At 46.0% G+C, this 18404-nt stretch overlaps 1 protein-coding gene across 7 annotated transcripts in view; it reads right to left on the reverse strand.

The window, feature by feature from the left end:
- The window catches only part of GRAMD1B (GRAM domain containing 1B), a 110629-nt gene that overhangs the window by 53389 nt on the left and 38836 nt on the right, over nt 1–18404 (reverse strand). For 5 of the 7 annotated variants that reach the window (XM_010723640.3, XM_010723641.3, XM_010723639.2 and 2 more), the window contains one exon: nt 17830–17907. In XM_010723640.3, coding sequence (XP_010721942.1) covers nt 17830–17907 — 78 coding nt within the window. Of the gene's footprint in view, nt 1–397; nt 1036–17829; nt 17908–18404 lie in introns of those variants that run through there. The other 2 variants (XM_031556881.1, XM_031556877.1) reach the window with 2 other exon arrangements.

Below are 18404 nucleotides of genomic sequence, written 5' to 3' on the forward strand. Positions count from 1 at the left end.
GACGAGTGCCGCAGAAGGGCGAGAGGCGGCCGTTCCCGACCCGGCTCCCTCCTTTCCTTCTCCTCACGCCTCGGGGTTCTGCTTTGTAGCCCGAAGGATGCATCTGGGAAGTGATTTTTTTGTGACACCTTGAATGACAAACCTCACGGTCCAGCGGTGATGCCGCTATTAATGGCTGCAACACAAAACGCCCATCTGCAACAGCTTGAGCTCCGTTCGGCTCCCTGTGTAGCAGCAGGGAGGACGAGTTCATCACTTCTGGTTTAAAAAGCTTTCTGTGAAATTGGTCCTGAGTAGCCAGGAATCACTGATACACCATGTGCATCAACCTTCAAACAAAGCACCAACCATTCCTCCTCACCTCTATCTCTAATCAGCCCACTCAAGAGCAGCGCCAGACTTTTTTCCCCCCCGAATGATGGCACCGAAGCACAAGCAGAAGCAAATTTCTAGTTCTGATTTCAGCTAGAAATAGCTTTGGGCATTCAAAACCCACAGCTGAAAGGAAACTGGATTCTCAGCAGGGGCAGAAGTTTCAGAAAGCACACGAGTGATGCTGAGATGCCTTTCTCAGAAGTTGAATTGTAAAAGGGAAAAAGCAATTCGATGCTAACCCCATCCAGCTGGCTTCCCCCAGGCTTGTAACAGGTTGCACTTTCTGTTTCAGCATTTAATACTGAGCTGGCTGCAGAAGGAAGCAATGAATGGGGAACTGCATCCTGTACACAGCCGCCCTCTGGTCCCATCTGTGAAGGGCGGAGGAGAAGTAAGTGCCCCAGGAGAGCCACTCCAGACAGAGAAGTTTGAGATAAAACTTCATTCTCAAGCTGTTAAGAGTTTGTTTGGAACATGAGCTTTGCAGCATGCCTTTTATTTCCAGACAAAACCCACTGACAACTTACAGATGCATTTCCAAATGCCACAAACAACATGGGAGAAACATTCAAATCAGCCCTCATTCGGTCCATCCTATATGAGCTGCCTGGCCTCAGCTCCAGAGCTGCTTCTCACCATGAAATGCTGCACATCTGTGGCCTGCAGGTTGCAAGGAGGGAAGCAAATCACAATGCTGTAAAATGGGTCAGGAGACCTGCAAGCTTGGCAAATCTGGGACAGACTAATGCTGCAGTCACATGTTTAGAAATCAAAGCTCAGGCAAGAAAGGTATTAAGAGATAAGCAGTCATTTACTTTAAAAAAAATATATATATAGAAGAGTAACGTGAAGGTTAGGAAATTATCAAAGGAAATAGATCACTTAGAAGTGGGAAGTATCTGTATGAGCAGACTGGCAGGAGCTGCCATCTCCATCACAGCTGCAATCTGCTCTCTGCAATGCTCACAGCAGCAGCCTAAGAGAGAGGATGGCAGGTCACCATCCAAAGCAAACCCCATGCAGGTGACCCTATGTCACTGCTGGGGACAGTCTCAGTTCTGCCTTCCCTTGAACTGCTCCCTCTGTGGCAGTTTGAACTGCATGGGCAAACCCTTTCCTTTCTCCTCCTTCATCTGCAAGGGATACTCAAGAACAAGGAATATTAACATTTAAATAGGGTAACAAAAGAGCACATGTAGGTATCAAGAGAGGTAGGCTACCTGCAGCCACCCTGCCCACCTCCACAGAGATAAGAATACTTACAAGTCACACTAAGCTGAATTTCAAATAAATTATCTACCTACTCCATCCTGAGCATCCATCCCACAGAGCAGAGAATGGGAAAGCAGAAAAGCATCATGTGATCCAGGGCTTTAAGGGATCAAAAGCAGTTCTGGCTCTGCTATAAAGCTCTGGTTGGAAACTGGGCAAACTGTGCATGTCTTCTCATTGATCTGAGACTGCACTGCAAGGAGATGCTCATCATGTTGTGATATAGAAGCTCCAAGGGCAGGCCGTGTGTTGTGTCAACGTGAACACAGATCATCTTAGATGATCATGTTCTGCATGCAAAAGAGCCCTCCCAAAATCTCCTTCTTTTGGACAAATGCTTCTCTCTTTCCACATGAATGGCAAAAAAAAAACTAAAATAAGAACGCAGTGTAAATATGAGTTTTCACTTCTGTTTGTTGTGATGTTTCAGAAGAACGAGCGCAGTGGTTGAAAACAGAAGTGTTTCTGAGAGTGGGCGTCTATTTGGCCAGTATTAATGACCACAAAATCCTGCTTCCTTCACATCTCACAGCAGTGGATTGGAAACAGTGAGAAGTGCCCTTCTGCTGAGGAAGGAAGTGGTCTCCAAAGTACCAATGCTTAACCAGAGCACCCAGATCACAATTCCACATCTTCTTCAGTGTCGTGCTCTGTTCTCAGCTCCCGTTCACACACCAATCACCACATCACTTTTTTCCCTCCTCACTCAACTCTAATTTTGCCTTATTTTTCCCCAGTCCAACCTTCTTTCTTCTTTGTATTTGTTTGCAGTCTACCTATTTACATGGAGCCAGATGGGTATTTGCACCAAGGACTGCCCTTCATACAGGATGTTGGATCAGATGCTCATCATCTCCCTTCTCACTGTAAAATATCTAAGGCAAATTATTTCCTTTCTGCAGTAGAATTTTTATTATTTAGGAAGGGGATCCCATCTTTTTGACTGCAATGCACTATTGTACATAGTTACTACTATGTACAAGAACTACCAGCACAACAAATGGACACAGGGCCCAACTCATCCCCTGTCCTCCCCACAAGCAGAATTCCCATCAACTTCAATAGGGATTCAATAAGATAACTTGGATCCTGGCCTACAGCCAACAGCATTTGGGAGACTTCAGATCCAGAGCAAGAACACCATGGATACAGCCTCCCCTTGGGGAGCACCTGTCAGGATGAGGAAGTCAAACAGCACACACACACTAAATACAGCAACAATATCAAAACATGCCCAGCTTTCCCAAACCTAAGACACACTCAAAGATTCTGAGCAGCAGGAAAAAGGGGGATAGAAAAAAAGAATGGGTATTTTCCTGACCTGCAACAACAAACCCTTTACAAGAGGCTGTAATACACAAAACTGAGCTGATTTTTTGTTTTCTGACCTCCACCTTGGATGAAAGAAGAACTAAATGCTTGTGTCCAGATGTGCTTGTGCCCAGCACTGTGTCACCTCTACAGTCAGGGCCCAGGTTGAACTGAAAGCACAGAGACCACTGCTGAAAATCCTGCCAGTCGTTACTGTTTGGCAGCGCTTCACTCATAGAACCACAGAATGGCCTGGGTTGCAAAGGACCACAATGTTCATCCAGTTCCAAGCCCCTGCTATGTGCAGGTCACCAACCAGCAGCCCAGGCTGCCCAGAGCCACATCCAGCCTGGCCTTGAATGCCTCCAGGGATGGGGCATCCACAGCCTCCTTGGGCAACCTGTTCCAGTGCCTCACCACCCTCTGTGTGAAAAAATAGCAGCCAGTTTTCCTTCGTTACTCCATCGTCCCTCTCCTCTTACTCCCCTCACCAGTCCCAGTCTCAGCAAGAGCCATCTAATACAAACCAACAAATATCCCCACGCAGGAGCCACGAGGTGCTGCTACCAGGCATCTTTTCGCACTTCACTCATTGTTCGAGTTACAGCTCATAAGACAAACAGATTTCCTTCAAGACAGAACACGTAAATCAGGTGCTTAATTACCTCTGCACCACACCAGCAGCACTGAGGACTTGCCGTGTGCACACTTGCAGTGCAGAAAGCAGAAGCCTTCTGCTGTGAGGGGAATGGAAGCCATCTGACTTACATTCCACCTTTCCACTCACTGATTACCCGGAAGGTGATTCATGCTTTCCTGGGAAGCATTTGAGCATCACGTCGAGCCAGTTTTCTTTGTTAATGGGTTAATTGCGTTACCCTCTGGTTCTCAGCAAGGGGCAGGAAAAAAAAACAAAACAGTGCTTCTACATTTATTGGGACAGTATAGAAGCCAAGTTGTGAGGTGATGGGACAGCACGTCACGATCCCACTGCAGAGCATCCCACAGCATGCACAGGGCAAGCAGCATTTGATTGCAAGAGCAGTTCCAGAAAGCCTTACAACATGAGTGAACCATCACCCCAAGATTAAAGCCACAAGCTATGCATTGCTCAAAGCTGTGCCTCTATTTTTGAAGCACTCAATATGGGACCCTTCTCCAGCATGGCAGGAAATGCCAGTTCCTGAGATGCTCTGGAAGGTGTCCCAGCAGCAAAGGAAGCAGCGGTGCAATACAACGGAGAGCAACCATGGAAGTAAGCAACATCCTGTGCTACAGCCCTGCGATGCTCCCAGCACTCAGGCTGACAGAAATAAACCTCTCCTCCAATTCTTTGTGGGTATGCAGTGACAGGCAGCTGAAGTCTATGAGAACACGATAGTGAGAATGATTTTACCTGTATAAATGTTGTTTACCCTGAAGCATTTCATAGATTTTTATTAAATAATGCCACAAACTCAAACCCTATAACCCAGTCCTGGGACTAAACAGGGCAGCTGCTCACAAGCATCATGCAGTCTTGAGGGAATTATGACAATGTGAACTGGAAAATACACAGTATTCAGCAGAAATGAATTTTAACTATTTTCCCTTTTCCCATTTAAGGGAAGTAACTGAGATATAGGACAAAGCCCTTCAATCTGGACAGCACCATGGGTTTTTGAACTGAGGACTGCCTCCAGGAGGCACCTGCTTCACGTGGAGCACAGAACACCACATTGCCAGGCTTGAGCATCCAGTTCAGTGCAGGTGCTTTATAACCACTAATGACATTTCCCACTCTTTCCAAGCTCTGCCTTCTCAACCTTGCTCAGTGGCAAACACTGCTGACACAACAGCACACCAAGAGATGTCCACAGACAGTTTGCACATTAGTCTTGCTGCGATGCCAAGTGAAGTTGCACTAAGGGCAGGTTCATGATAGAAAACAGCCATTTGCTACAGAGACACCATCAACATCCCCTGCTATGATAGAGAACCATCTAATAGTGAGCTGGCTTAATTCTTCCAAGTCCTCCCTGGAGCAGCATGCTGAAGCCATGTGCAGCATCCATCTCCCTCCCCATATCCCTATCTCACCCTCTCCCCCTCCATTTCCACACATTTCCCATCTGCCAGCCCAGAGAGCAGAACCTACAGCCTGGGCAAAGCCAGCAGAGAAGCCTTGCACAAGAAGGGCGGATGCATCTACAAACTCCAATTACTGCCTCACTCAGCACTCCCCTGAGTCCTTCCCCACCAAAAAAGAAAAAAAAAAGAAAAAAGAAGAAAATTAAGCTGCCAAAAGGCATTTCTGCTCCACAAGACAGACTCGGTGGGAAACCTTAAGCACCCTCTAGCGATCCCTTCTCATACAGCAGCAATGCAGGCTGCAGCCAGCATCCCAGCTCTCTCCTCGGGTTTTCCTTTGGACAAAGGAAGCCCTGCCGCCGGCAGCAATGCAGACTCCCATGTCTCTCCTATCCCCACATCAGCCTAGAACATCGATATTTTAGGGCAGGAAGATTCTTTCTGAAATCGTACATGCGAAGCACTGCATGGCCCCAATACCAACTTCCTCCTGGAATGCAGACCCTGCTGCCAACCCCAGCACTAAAACCACTCCCAGCTTGAGGGAAAAGGGTCTGGAGAAAGGAAAAAGGGTGAGAGAAAGTAAGAAGTTGCCAAGCGAAACCACTTACGCACAGTGAGGCCGGCAGCATTTCCATCCTACCTTTGCTGTCGCCATATCAGACGTCTCCATGTTTTCTGCTTGGCCTATCAGTAAAGAAGGGCGTTGAAGGAAAAGGGGGAGAGAAAAGGAGAGTCAAGAAAAGGATGGTGAAGAGAGGGCAGACAGTTTGACAGGTGGATGGGAGCGACGTGGAAGTCATGGAAGAGCTCACCATGCTGCCCCCAAACAAAGGAAAAGCATCTCAAGCTGATGGTCCCAGCTTAGATTCCCAACTGAAGGCCGGCACAAAATCCATGGAATTTAGCAGCCCTCCCTGCTGCTACCCCCCCCAGATTATTGTAGGATGCTGGGGAACAGCCTGCCTCCTCCCCGACTTCAAGTCTGAGCTCCTGCAGGGAGCAGGCAGCGATCCACCCCTGCCTGGGGGTAAGAGGCCATGCTGCTCTTCCTCCTCCTTGCTCTATGGTAGGGGAGAGGGGCAACAAACCACTAATGTGGGTGCTTCAGAATCAGGAGAAAGGAGAGTAGTGAGTGGGGCTTGGGCAGCGCAGTGGGTAAAGGAGGAGGGATGAGGTGAGAGGAGGAGGAAGAGGAAAGGAAAGACAGCCAGACAGGCAGAGAAGCAATGCTGCAAGAAAAGATAATCATAGCAGAGACCATTTAAAGAGAGAGTAACACGTGCAGAGAAAAAAAAAAAAGAAAGGTGGAGGTTAGTCATCTGCACCCTACTGAGAGCACTCACCTGAGGATAACACACAGAAATGACTGGGCCTAAAACTAAGAACTCTGTGGTGCACACTGTCAGCTCAGACGCTGCAAATATCAAATCATCCTCTAAGCTGAATCTGTGCTGGCGTCAAAAGGCATCCGGAGCTGCTGAGGCAGTGATTGGTGGCACGGGGTGACTTCAGCCAGCCCCAACCATCACCCAGCCTCTCCCTCTCGCTCCTCCTGGTCTGCTCCAGACACAAAACCAGGCTGGAGTCGGTGAGCCAGCCAGGAGCTGCTGCATGCAAGTGGTCAGAGCATCCCGGTGCTGGCAGAGCAGAGAGACGTGAGCAATCCGGGCTGGGAGGGAGGGAGGGAGGGAGAGGAAGGCTGGAAAAAAACCACTGCAGAGCTCAGTCAAATTAAGAGCCTCTGAGGGCTAGAAACATCACTGCATGAAAGTGCTTATTCATAGAGCAGTGCAGCAAGCGGTGCTCCAGCACACGGCAGGCACTGCACACTACAGTACACAAAGCCCAGGGGGCAGTGGCATGTAATTTACAATGCACTTAACAGTTTACATGAATTCAAGGGCAGCTACCTATTTTCTGCAAAGCCGTGCTACTCATTTCTTGTGCAGAAGCATACGTGCACACACCCCGTAAAGCAGTCTCATTGAGTTTTATTGAATTAAATGTACTACATTCTATGTTCTATTAAACGCATATAAAAAGGGTGTATTTCTGGTGCCTTTCATGTAGTCACCTAGTCAAAAATCAGTTTGCTTTTCAGAAAAAAAGCCCAGTTCCCACTCTGCACTCTCATTACAGCAGCTAATTCCAGCTTGTGAACTTAAGAGCAAAACAGGAAACATCTCCTGAGGAAGTCCACTTTTCGGAAGCGAACAACCCAGTGTGACACACTGAGCTCTGGGTAAGGATCCAAAGCTCTATGAATAGATACAGCTATAGAATTGCATTACTTTGGGGTGTGAGCCTGCAAAGCCTCAAAGATCCCCATGAACTTAAACATGAGTTCTTCAGGCACCCACATGATGGATACAAAGCTTCTGTGGAATACGCAAGCAAGACAGAACCCTGTCAGTGACAGGGCGAGTGGGAGGGAAAGGTAGGGAATAAACAAACAAGTGAACATTAGGGGGAAAGAGAAGAAAACTGAAGTGCAGCCGAATGTATGGAAGAGGTAGTTTGACTGTTCTGCACCTTAGCATTTAGGAAAACAAGCCAGGTGGATAAATTCCCAATTCCTTCCCAAAGTCAGCAGCATTCTGCAGCCCCACAGCCTCTGCTGTCAGATGCAATCACAGCGTCTGCAAGCTAGGACACACCTCCATTTCCCAGGGAAAAAAAAAATCTCAGAAGGGACTTCCCTGTTTGCTGCAGCAGCTGGGAAGTCACGTGAGACTTCATTTTCAGAAATAAAATATGTATTTTGCACTCCTGGCATCATGGGAGGTGTAGTCATACTGTATGCAGAACAGAAAGTGCATCTAAGCTACTTCTTTCTATGCCAAGTATGGTTTAGCAGGGCATGAAAATTACGCCTGAGGGTCTTGGCAGGGAGAGCAAGGCTAAAGAGTATTGTAGCAGGAAAGAGAGAACTTTGGCTATCATGGAAAGAAAAAAAAAAAAACAATGAAAGGAAGCTCCTTTCTGTCCAGAGATGAAAAGAAAGTAATTTCCTGTAAAGATTTGGAAAGGGAAGAATATTTTTCAGAAGGAGAAAGATGATCAATATCAGCAGAGTAAAGAAAACAGGATGATTCAGAGCAATGCTGTAACAAAAGAGGCCTGTTGCTTTCACACAAAGTCTTCTGGCTCTTCTTCCCATCATTGTCTTGGAAGGTTAAGAGTTCAAACTTGCCTTTGCCTACAACAGTGCAACAACCCTTCCAAAAAAGGCTCATTCAATGTGGGAAGAGGCAGGCTAACAAAAGACAACTTCATGACTCACAACATATGGATTATGCCTTGAAACTCCTTGATCTCAATTTGTCAGGAAGTTAAAAAGCCATCTTTCAATTTTACCTTCCATTGCAAGTAACCTGCAGCAAGCAATGGGAAGGCAGTAAGGCTTGATAGTTTGGGGCACAAGTGCTATGGACTGATCACCTCCCTTTTTGTTAGGTCAGGATACTTTGAAGTAACTCATGGCATGGGATGCATCATGCCCAAGCCTGACACCTTAACAGGATGAGAGTATAAGAGTATAATGCTCAACACTTGATCTCTCAAAATCAGAGTGCTCTGAAATGCCTGACAGCCTGGATCCTTTGTAATAAGACAACTTTCAGGTATGTCAAGCTAAATCTTTAAATAAGATATGAACTTTAGCCTTTGGGCTGGCACAGCTTAAAGAAATAATCCATAGAGGCGCAGAGGTAGCAGATCAGAGAAACAAAGCTTTCTGTACTGGTCTGACCCATGCATCTAATGCAATATCCTCTCCCAGGCAAAAAAAAAAAAAAAACTTACAGATGCTGCAGATAAAGGGGTGAGAAGTATTGCAGCAGGAACACGCGCACAATGTGTCGACTTCAAGAATGAACAACTAGAGAAATCACCGCAAAGCCTTGAAGGAAAAAGAGCCCTCTTGTTTTTGAGCCAGAGAAAGCAGCTGCTCCAGATACAGCTCTCAGACAAAAGCCTCCAACTTGCAGACAGAGGCATCTCAGCCCAAGCACACCACGCACACTCCTACATGTTAGAGGGGCCTTCCAATAGAAGTGGCATCAACAAGGTGGAACAAAGGGTGACTGCTTGCAACTAAGGGTATGATACAGAGGATGACTTATCTCAGTGTGTCACAGACCACAGAGCCAGCCTTCATTCAGAAACCCAGAATGATTCCGAGTTTGAAGGCACTGATGCATGGCAGTTGCTGCACAGAGAAAGCAACAGCCTCTCAGACTCAGGATATGTAAGGAAATCTGAGCACCTCCATGTCTAAGCCTGAAGTGAAGCTACTCCTTTTCCACAACAGAGAAATACCATCACCTTACCACACCTGAAACCCTGACAGACCAACATCCCTCAAGCAAGGCCCATGTTTACATGTGACCTGCTATTTAAACAAAAAGAAAAGGGTAAGGGAAAGAGCACAGAGGCCTTCTATAACCAAAGATTTACGGTGGGGTACTCCAGAGGGAAGGGAGAACGAGCAGCAGAGAGGGCTTAAGGAAGAGCTCTAAGTGAAACTTGCAGGAGCACGGAAGAAAAGCAGAGGTCCAGCAGGGGGGCTCAAGGACAGACCTTGGTTAGTACCCATGATAAGAGCTGACCTTGTTACGATGCATGGCGCGGTGGGGAGACGCATGCTGCCATCTTATCACCGAAATGCACAACAAATACTCTGCAAAGGCCAAGAAAGAAACAGATGGGAAGATAAACAAGGAAGGAGGAGAAGGGAAGGAGGAAATGAGGAGGTAGGTAAGCACTCACACGGTTACAGTCATCAGCATAGGGAAGTCTGTCCAAGTGCCATGTGTTCCCCAGAAACCTGAGCAAGTGTTGCTTCAGCAGCGAGGGAGTGAAACGCTGTTTAGTCAGAAGATGGAATCCCAGCTGGCTTACACACACACAGCAGTTTTGGGGAGAAAGAGGCACAGATTAGTGACCTCAGAGTCCACAGCAGAAAGATGTAATGTCACCATTAAGATGGCTCTGGGATGGCTTTCATCGATGCTATCCTGGTGGCTGCTGTTTGGCCCCAAAGAGAAGGAGCAGTGACCAGGCTGGTGAGAATGCAGAGCAATGGAGAAATCTCCAAAGAGCCTGCTCTGCGCAAGAGGCACTGGTTTCCTTTCTGTGCTCTCAGATTTCTTCTATCACAGGCGATTCAATTTTAAAGGCACAGCATCACTCAAACCTGCTATGGATGCTCCTGCTATGGGGGGGATGCATAGATGAGCTCCTCGCTGGGTTGAGCACTTTGCTAAATGGAGATAGAATCTCAGGGTGGAGAGAAAGCATACAAAGAGAAGCAACTAAAACCCAAAGTTGCAAGAACAGCTCTCTGTAGAGCACTTAATGCTTCACTACCTCTTCCTTACATTATTTTTTGTGCATTGCATTTCCAAACAGTATCTTATTTCCAGCATTCATGGAATGCATCAAGAATCAAACACTGCAGAACTCCCAGGCAGCCCCAATCTCGTTTCTGCCTCTTTGTTTTGTATTATATGTTTTCAGTGCTTGGTATTTCCCCATTTAGGCAGTCAACTATGAAATGCAAAGATGCACATATTTTCCAAGGTAAACATTGCAAATATGCCAAAGATAAGCAGCACTAAAAGCATGAAAAAGGCCACTGTAAAGCAACAAGAACTCCAGAAAAATTTTAAGAAGCTTCCAGTTTCTGCCCCCGATATGTGCCAGTCCTGCCTGTTCATTTACTGGCTCAACAGATGGGTTTTAACCTCCTTAGCCCTGCAGTGCTTCTCGCTCAGCTATTCTCTTGAGTAGTTATCTTTTCCATGCCCACTGCACATCCAACAAGTCACTACAAATTAGCAGATTTCACTTCATCTCCAAGGCTCTCAGGAAAAGCTTGAGAGCTTTGAGACCTTAACAGCAACCTAAGCAGATTTCAGTTGCAGCAGCTGAAGGGACTGGCACCTCAAGGCACCCTTCTCACCTCACCCCTTGCCATTAGTTACAAAGCACTGTACTAAGAACAGCAGAAGGGGTTTTATGCACTTCCTTCAGACATAACAAGCAGTTCCATCTCCTTACTTGAATAGTCAGTTGTAGCTCTGTTGTAGCACAGTTGACTAACAGGACAGTCACCTCACCTACTGAGATTTCTTTTGGGCAGCACAAGTTCATCTTTTATTAAGAAATATATAAGCTTCACTTCCAGCTCTCATGAAGCATTTGAAGAGGGAAACATCTTCAAATCTGGGGCTTTTTGGCCCCAAGCTTCTCCACTAAGCTAAAGGACAGATTCTGTTACCTTTCTTCTGTACCATCCTCTCTACCAACCATTTGTCTCGATGTACATCTAGAGCTGGAGTTCCATGCAGGTAACACCTAAACAACACATCAGGGCCCTGGCTACAAGTGGGGACCTCAAGCACTACTTTTTCCTGAGCTTCTTCTCATCACAAGGAAGAACTGCTGTGAAGAAGGGACCTGGAGAACTATGCATCATCTGTCTGCCCACTCCTCCCCCCTGCTTTATTTTAAATAACACCTTTGTTTTACTGCACTGCATTCATCCATCAATCATTCCACAAAATACAAAGGAAGAACACGCTTCCAGATCTTATCTCTGCAACAGGAGTGCCAAGTAAGCTCCCTACAGGACTTGCAAATGCACTGAGGTTTCTCAGGAGATCTCAATTAAAACACTTTCTGCAAAGGAAGGTGGGTTTCTCTGACAGTGAGACAGAAGCAATGCCTACACAGTGCTCTGAGAAAACCTTGTACTTTTACCACCACTTCATTTTTATGTGTTAAAAGAAGAGATCCCTGGTACAGTCACAACTCCTATACCCACCTTTGGGTATATGCAATATAATTGGAAGGATACACATGGAGATGCATCCCAGGTTATGCAGCTACCTATACAACAGAAGTGATGTATTCCACAGCTTAAGAACTTCTGGCCTATACTTGCAAAGTAAAAAAAAAAAAAAAAATCTAATTCAGGTTATATAGCATCACTGTATAAACCTGGCCAAGCACTACCTGAATTAAGTGTCAGGCTCCCTCAGAAAGCCTCACTCCTCTGCATTCAAAAGCCTGAGCTCTGGCTGTGAGAGACTAAAATCAATTAAGTCCTCTAAAACCCTCTGATGGCTGCTTCTATAGCAGTATTGCTCTGAGGTACAGTAAGTGCTTTGTTGCAAGGTGAATCTGTGCAGGGGCTTAGCAGCTGAAAGCATGCTGCACCTAAGCCTGCTGACAGGAGGCTTACCTACTGAACTGGAGCTCTGTGAAATGGGATGGTTTACAGAAATGCATTCCAGCCTCCCCCCACCTCTGCATCCCTCAAGGTGTAATAGTCTGAATATCCCAACGCTCCCAGAGGATGCAGGGCTGATAGGGAGACCATTGCTGAAGGCCTCCAAGTGAAATACAGTTTCGCAACTGAACCCTCTGCTCTTGGGAACTGGCAGAAAAGCAGGGCAAGGAGTCTGCCCTGCATCTCAGATAAGGAAGAGAGACACTAGAACAACTCTCCTCCTCCTCCTGTTCCTGAGCATCACGAGTTGGTGACGCAGCCACATGAGGTCTGTCAGAACTCCTCTGCATTCAGAGATATGCAAGGCACAGCAGGGTTTTACCTAACAATAAAGCACTAGTCCAGTAGAGACAGAACTGATAAGGAAATTGAGAAGTGAGATCCAAATCCTGCTTCACCCTGCTGTTACATCTGGTGTAAGATCACTCCTTTCCTTGTGAAGTTCCACTACTGATCTGCATGGATGCTCTCATGCTAAAAGCTTAGAGCTGACTGAGTTTTCAAAAGGGCAACAGGCAGATACCTTTGTGCCACAGCAGCTTGGAACAGAGGGCCAAATTTTAAGAAGAATGATTTATTTTCAGTGATGGTTGGGACTCTGAACGTACTCTACCTACTGCCTGTACAAAAGCTATCTGTGATATCAATCAAATTGCCTCTCACCAGCAGCCACCAGCTAACACCGAGAGGCAGGATGTGTTACGTTACTATAGGAAGCATAAAATCACCCTGCTCTCAAGTTTGCCAATTGCTCTAAACTCTTCAAAGTTTCATATTTCTTCATACTGCCATGCTGAGCAATGGCATTAACCGAGCACACGAGCACAAGAAAGCCAGTTCATGCTCTGAGGTCTCCTCCTGGTTGCTGGCCCCAGGCAGAGGAGGTGTCTGTCCTTCCACATCCCTCTGTCCTGAAGGAGGAAGCATAGGGTGGATTCCCCTTGCTTCAAAATCACGAAGTGCTCTCAAGATCAGTCTCCTTAAGATTAAGAGGGAAAGAATGGAAAATAAAACACATCCTTATCCTCACTGACAGAACACCAGGATTTCTGGGAAAAGGGATGAAAGCTTTCATCCCAAACTGCTTACCCCTCTGCAGGGCAGAACCACTGAGCTGGCACCCAGGTGCAAAAGCAGCTTCTCAGCTAAACACAGAAAGAAGAAATTCATCTTATTCCAGCTGCTTGGTAGCAGCCTGCCTTATCCACCAGAGCAGCTTCAAGCACACTGTAATTAACAACAGCCCATCTTCAAAGGAAGGAACAATGCTGGCGCATGAGGAACAGGGCAGCTGCTATTTCCATTCACAATAGCTCTGCTGACAGCAGCAAATCTGGCAGCCCAAGTGGAGGAGAGCTCTTACACTGCTCTTCTTGTCTTCTGCAGCTCAGAATCACTGCTGGGCCCAACAATCAGCAGCAAGGAGGTGAGGAGGAGGGTTCAGAGAGGACATGAGCACTGACTAAATGTTAACCGTCTTTCCTGTGTGACAAAGGAGCTTTGTGCCATTCTGGTCGAGCTTCTCCAAAGTTGGTCCATTTAACATTAAGTCCAACTGACACAGCAGAGTTCGTGGATGCCAACTTTTCCTCATGTCAAGGGGAAAAGGTACACAGGATAGGAAGGTGCAGCATAAGCAAGTCCTGAGTGCACTACTGAAACACTGAATTTCTCTTAGCTTCTTAAACAGATCCCCCTAAAATACAACGTTGGCACTAATAAAAGATGTCTGTCCTCCTTCCAGATCTTTGCACAACTTCCTGCAGACTCAAACGGTAGAATTTCTTCAGCTTGTCTCATTCTTAAGCTGTTCTCTAATCCTTTTGCAAGTCCTCAATTTTGATCCATTGAGGAAACTCTTATTAGATTATGCAAAGGTAAAACAAGCCCCCACAGCCCCAGAATTACCAGAATAAGTTACTGCACAGACTAGGGGGCTAATTAAGATGCATGGCATAAAAAGCTGGGGCATTTTAAAAGTAGGTTTTCTCATTTCTTCCATTTTTAATCAAAAAGGCCCACCATAAGAGGTGAACTGCTTCTTTTCTCCCAGTTCTGTGCCCTATTGCTCTCCATTCCCATACTTCCCACATTTACGCCTCCAGTCTGTCTCCTTAGATTGCATACAAGGTTGAGGACCGATTTCCCCTCCAGCTCAGTAGCCTAAACTCTTCATTAAAGTATCTCTGCGCCCTAGAACTGATAGGCACCTCAATGCCACAAGGCAGAACAAGTCCTTGGTCCAAGCGCAAACAGGCTCATGACCTTAGGCTTAATCCAGAGCTCAAGGCAACTTATACATATCCTTGTCTTGTGACAATGATTAGGGAACTGTATATGTATACATCAAGGTCTCCAGCTGCCTCCATCCCAACCTTACCCACTCCAAATTTTAAGTTGCTTGTGAGAACAACTATTTGGACACCAACTCAGCTCTACCACTTCGTACTCTTATGGATGTGGTGTTTCAGTACCTGAGCAACCCACCAGCTTAATCCAACATCTCTTATCCATTTCCTGTGAGGTAACAAAATCTTCCTCCTTATTTCATAGACAGCATCATCGAAATGATTCATCCAAACTCACCCAAGATCAGAGAGCAGGGAGCTGAGCTCCAAGCTCAGGCAAAACCTAAGTCTTCCTAGCCTCACTTTTCCCTTCCATGACTCCAGAAATACTCACACAGCACATATTTACCATAAAAATCAAACCTGTACAGGCTCCCTCTCAGCATTAGCAATGAGACATGATGCACATGACAACTTACATGATTTTGCAGAAGGAAAGCTTTTTCCTCAGAGAAGATACGTGCAGGTGACAGACCTGCCTCACTGCTGTGCTGCAGGACACCTTTTCGGGGTGTGGGTTCTGGACCACGGCAGTACTTCACAATTCACCAGCTGACAAACAGCTCACAACTCAAGAAACAGAGCCATTTGCCAACACTGAGTCTTCTCTGGAAGAGCCCACGGGTTGAAGCACAATCCTTGAAATCCCATCACTGAGCAGTTAACTCCATGAGCAGCATTCCCTGGTACCATAATTCACAGTAAGAGCACGCAGGCTAAGATCTCGCTTATGCCTGGTCCAGATATCAGTTATCTTCAGCTATGCATTTCTCTCCATTTTTTATTTTAAATCCCACAGTCCACATAGCAACTCAGCATCCTTTTATTTTGGCTGGGGTAGCTTTTTCAGCCCTTTTCCAGGCAAACTGATGTGGATGCTGATCTTTGCTCTTTCTCTGCTCCGCTCCTTGCAGTGCACCTGCCTGCAATGCCAGAGGCAGCATGCCAAGAGAAGGTGTGCACCACAAGACTTCTTGTTCTTCCCTCTTCTGCCCTTGTCTTCAGCTTTTGTCACCACTTACAGGACTTATGAAGCCTCTTAGTTATTTTTAGTTAGAGCTCCTGTATCATCAATTAAACAAGCAAACACACCTGCCTGTAGGTCCTCACCAGTGTGAGGGAGAGAAGAGGTGAAAGCCCATGGGTGGAGGACCTTTGTTAGTGTTCAAGACCACCCTTTTAAAGAGCAAGAAAGCATCTCCTCATTTGTATGCAAGAGTCTGGTAGATTTACAGTGCTTCAGAAACAACCTTCAACTTTGCTAATAGGGATAATAGGTAGCAAGCTCTTGATAGTTTTGCTAGCTGAATTCACATCCAGTTTCACATTTTACAAGAAACTAGAAGTTATTTTGAGATGTTTTTAGAAAGTGACTTGAGCAAGAGTCTCTGCTATCCAAAGGGAGGCAACAGCAGTGAAGCTGGATGAAGTTACTTTGCAAAGTGTGGTCATATGGGTCATTTTAGGATCAGTATTCTTCTGTGAAAGCAAAACTGACTTGAAATTATATCCAGGCTGCAAGAACATTGCAGGCTCACCATCACTCTGGTCTGAGATCTGGCAGCACTCCATCAAACACACATCTCTTGTGATCTCACATCACAGAGATGCTCTCAATACCAGGCTAAGAGCTCTGGTTTAATCTACATATGAAACCTGGGAACAATTTGGAAGTGCCTCTTCTTGCCATGCCCAGAAAACCCCCATCTGAGTGTTAAGGAAGCCTAACTCTACCAAACCTATGAAATCCCAGACCAGTTAGTACAGCAACATGCAATATATATATATATATATATATATATAGAAAGCCCAAGTGTAATTTAAGGACCCATCTGCTTTGCTGTCAGATTCTTTATTTACCAGTTGCAAACACTGCTCTCCACTAGTCAATTATGCCAGGCTCCAGAGCACTAGAGAGACTGATAATTGGAGGGAAACATATGGAGGAGAAGGTTAGCTGTGATTACCAAGTACTAATTCAGAGTCAAATTCTGCTGGGATATTAATTAGTTCTCCATGGTTGGTATGTTCTCTCAGGTCAGAGATTCCTCAGATGCTTCCTTAGCTGTTACTCAGTCCTTACTCAGTCCGTTGGTCTTTGACATCAGTGGGGAATCTGAGTTCACAAAGAGTTTGCCCTGCTGCAGTCAGTAAGAAGGGCCTTTGGCCTCAAGGATAGCTTGGGTGGGTAACTGAGTAACAGAGCAGGAGCACAACTCTGACTGCACACAGAGCACAACCCACATCCAGATGCTCCTCATGAAGCACTATGCAGCAGCAAAAAGGCACCTCTCCCCAACTCCCAGCACACACACTCCAGTCAGTTTTGCTGTGATCCACAGTTGCAACATTAAAGAAAAATGCAACACAGTCGCAGCATAAAAAAAATAATAGTATCTAAAATCTAGACCAAGGTGTTATTAGGGAAAGGGACCTGCAGGAGCCAACCCAGGACAGAAGAAAATGAAGCACTTTCAGGCTCACAAGATGAACTACAAGATACAGCAAAACTCTTAATCATATGGCTCTGGGCAGAGTAACAATAATAAATCACACACCAAAATAAGCATTTATTTTTCAACAGCTTCCGTGCCAGTACTGCAGCTTAAAGCAGTCATAAATCAACCCTAAGCACAAGAAACTTTTCTTCTTGAACATCATAGCTGCTACAAATGAGCTCAGATCACAGAACTGCTGGAGTTGGAAGGGACCATCAGTGCTCAGAGCCCCATCCAGTCTGACCTTGGCTGTCTGCAGGGATGGGACATCACTGCCTCTCTAGGCAACTCTGCCAGTGCCTCACTGCCCTTGTTGCAGAAAATACCCAAGAACTGTCCAAACACATCACAAGTACAATAAAACAGCCAACGGTCATATTATGCTGAAGACAAGAATTACATATGAAATTTCACCTGTGCATTTTCAAGGATCAGAGCTGCTTGTGATGCATTTGTCTCACACATTCTGCTATTAACTACATGAAAAACGCATCTTTCCAGACATCGCTAAGACGCGTTAAATCACATTTAAAAATGCAAATGACTTTTTTTTTGTTAGATAACTCCGAGAAGGAACATAAGTGAGGTCTCAATCAGCCTGGCCCATCAGGATTGGTTTAGGAATCCCCTGCAGCTCAGCTGCTGCCAGCCCTACCTGTCGTCACGTGTGTGAGGGCTCAAGAATCGGGACGAGTCGTCATCGTGGCTGCTCTGCTGGCTGCTCTGCTGGCTGCTGCAATAGAAGAGAAGCAATTAAGACAGATTTCCCCATTAGACACTTCAGTTTTAAAGCTAGATCAAAAACAACACAAGGTTCATCCTTCATCTCACTAGGGTTGCAAAGAGAAACCAAGGAAGTAAGTTTGTATCTGATGTACGACAGGCACGAGTGGTTTAAAGCCTCTTCACCTCATCTAATAAAGTTTCCCTGAGTACTTTTGGAGATACAGAAGTCACGTTGCATGTTTCATCACACCACCCCAGAATGGTTTTCATACAGCATAACGTTCAACTACCAGCCTGCTGTGTGCTCACAGACCCTGTGAGCTGTGTGCCCCTGTGTCTGGGCAGCAAGGCAGCCGTGGAAGGGAGCCCTAAAGGCTGAAGTGGCCAGAAATGACCGCTGCATTTTTGGTGGAGAACTGCAAGCTGAGCCCACAAGATGTCACTCTTCCCCTGTAAATGGACCGGGGGTTTCTGTAGTGTTTTGTGGATTTGCTTTTTTTTTTT

The sequence above is a fragment of the Meleagris gallopavo genome, chromosome 26, assembly GCF_000146605.3.
Source record: "Meleagris gallopavo isolate NT-WF06-2002-E0010 breed Aviagen turkey brand Nicholas breeding stock chromosome 26, Turkey_5.1, whole genome shotgun sequence".
Taxonomy (NCBI): domain Eukaryota; kingdom Metazoa; phylum Chordata; class Aves; order Galliformes; family Phasianidae; genus Meleagris; species Meleagris gallopavo.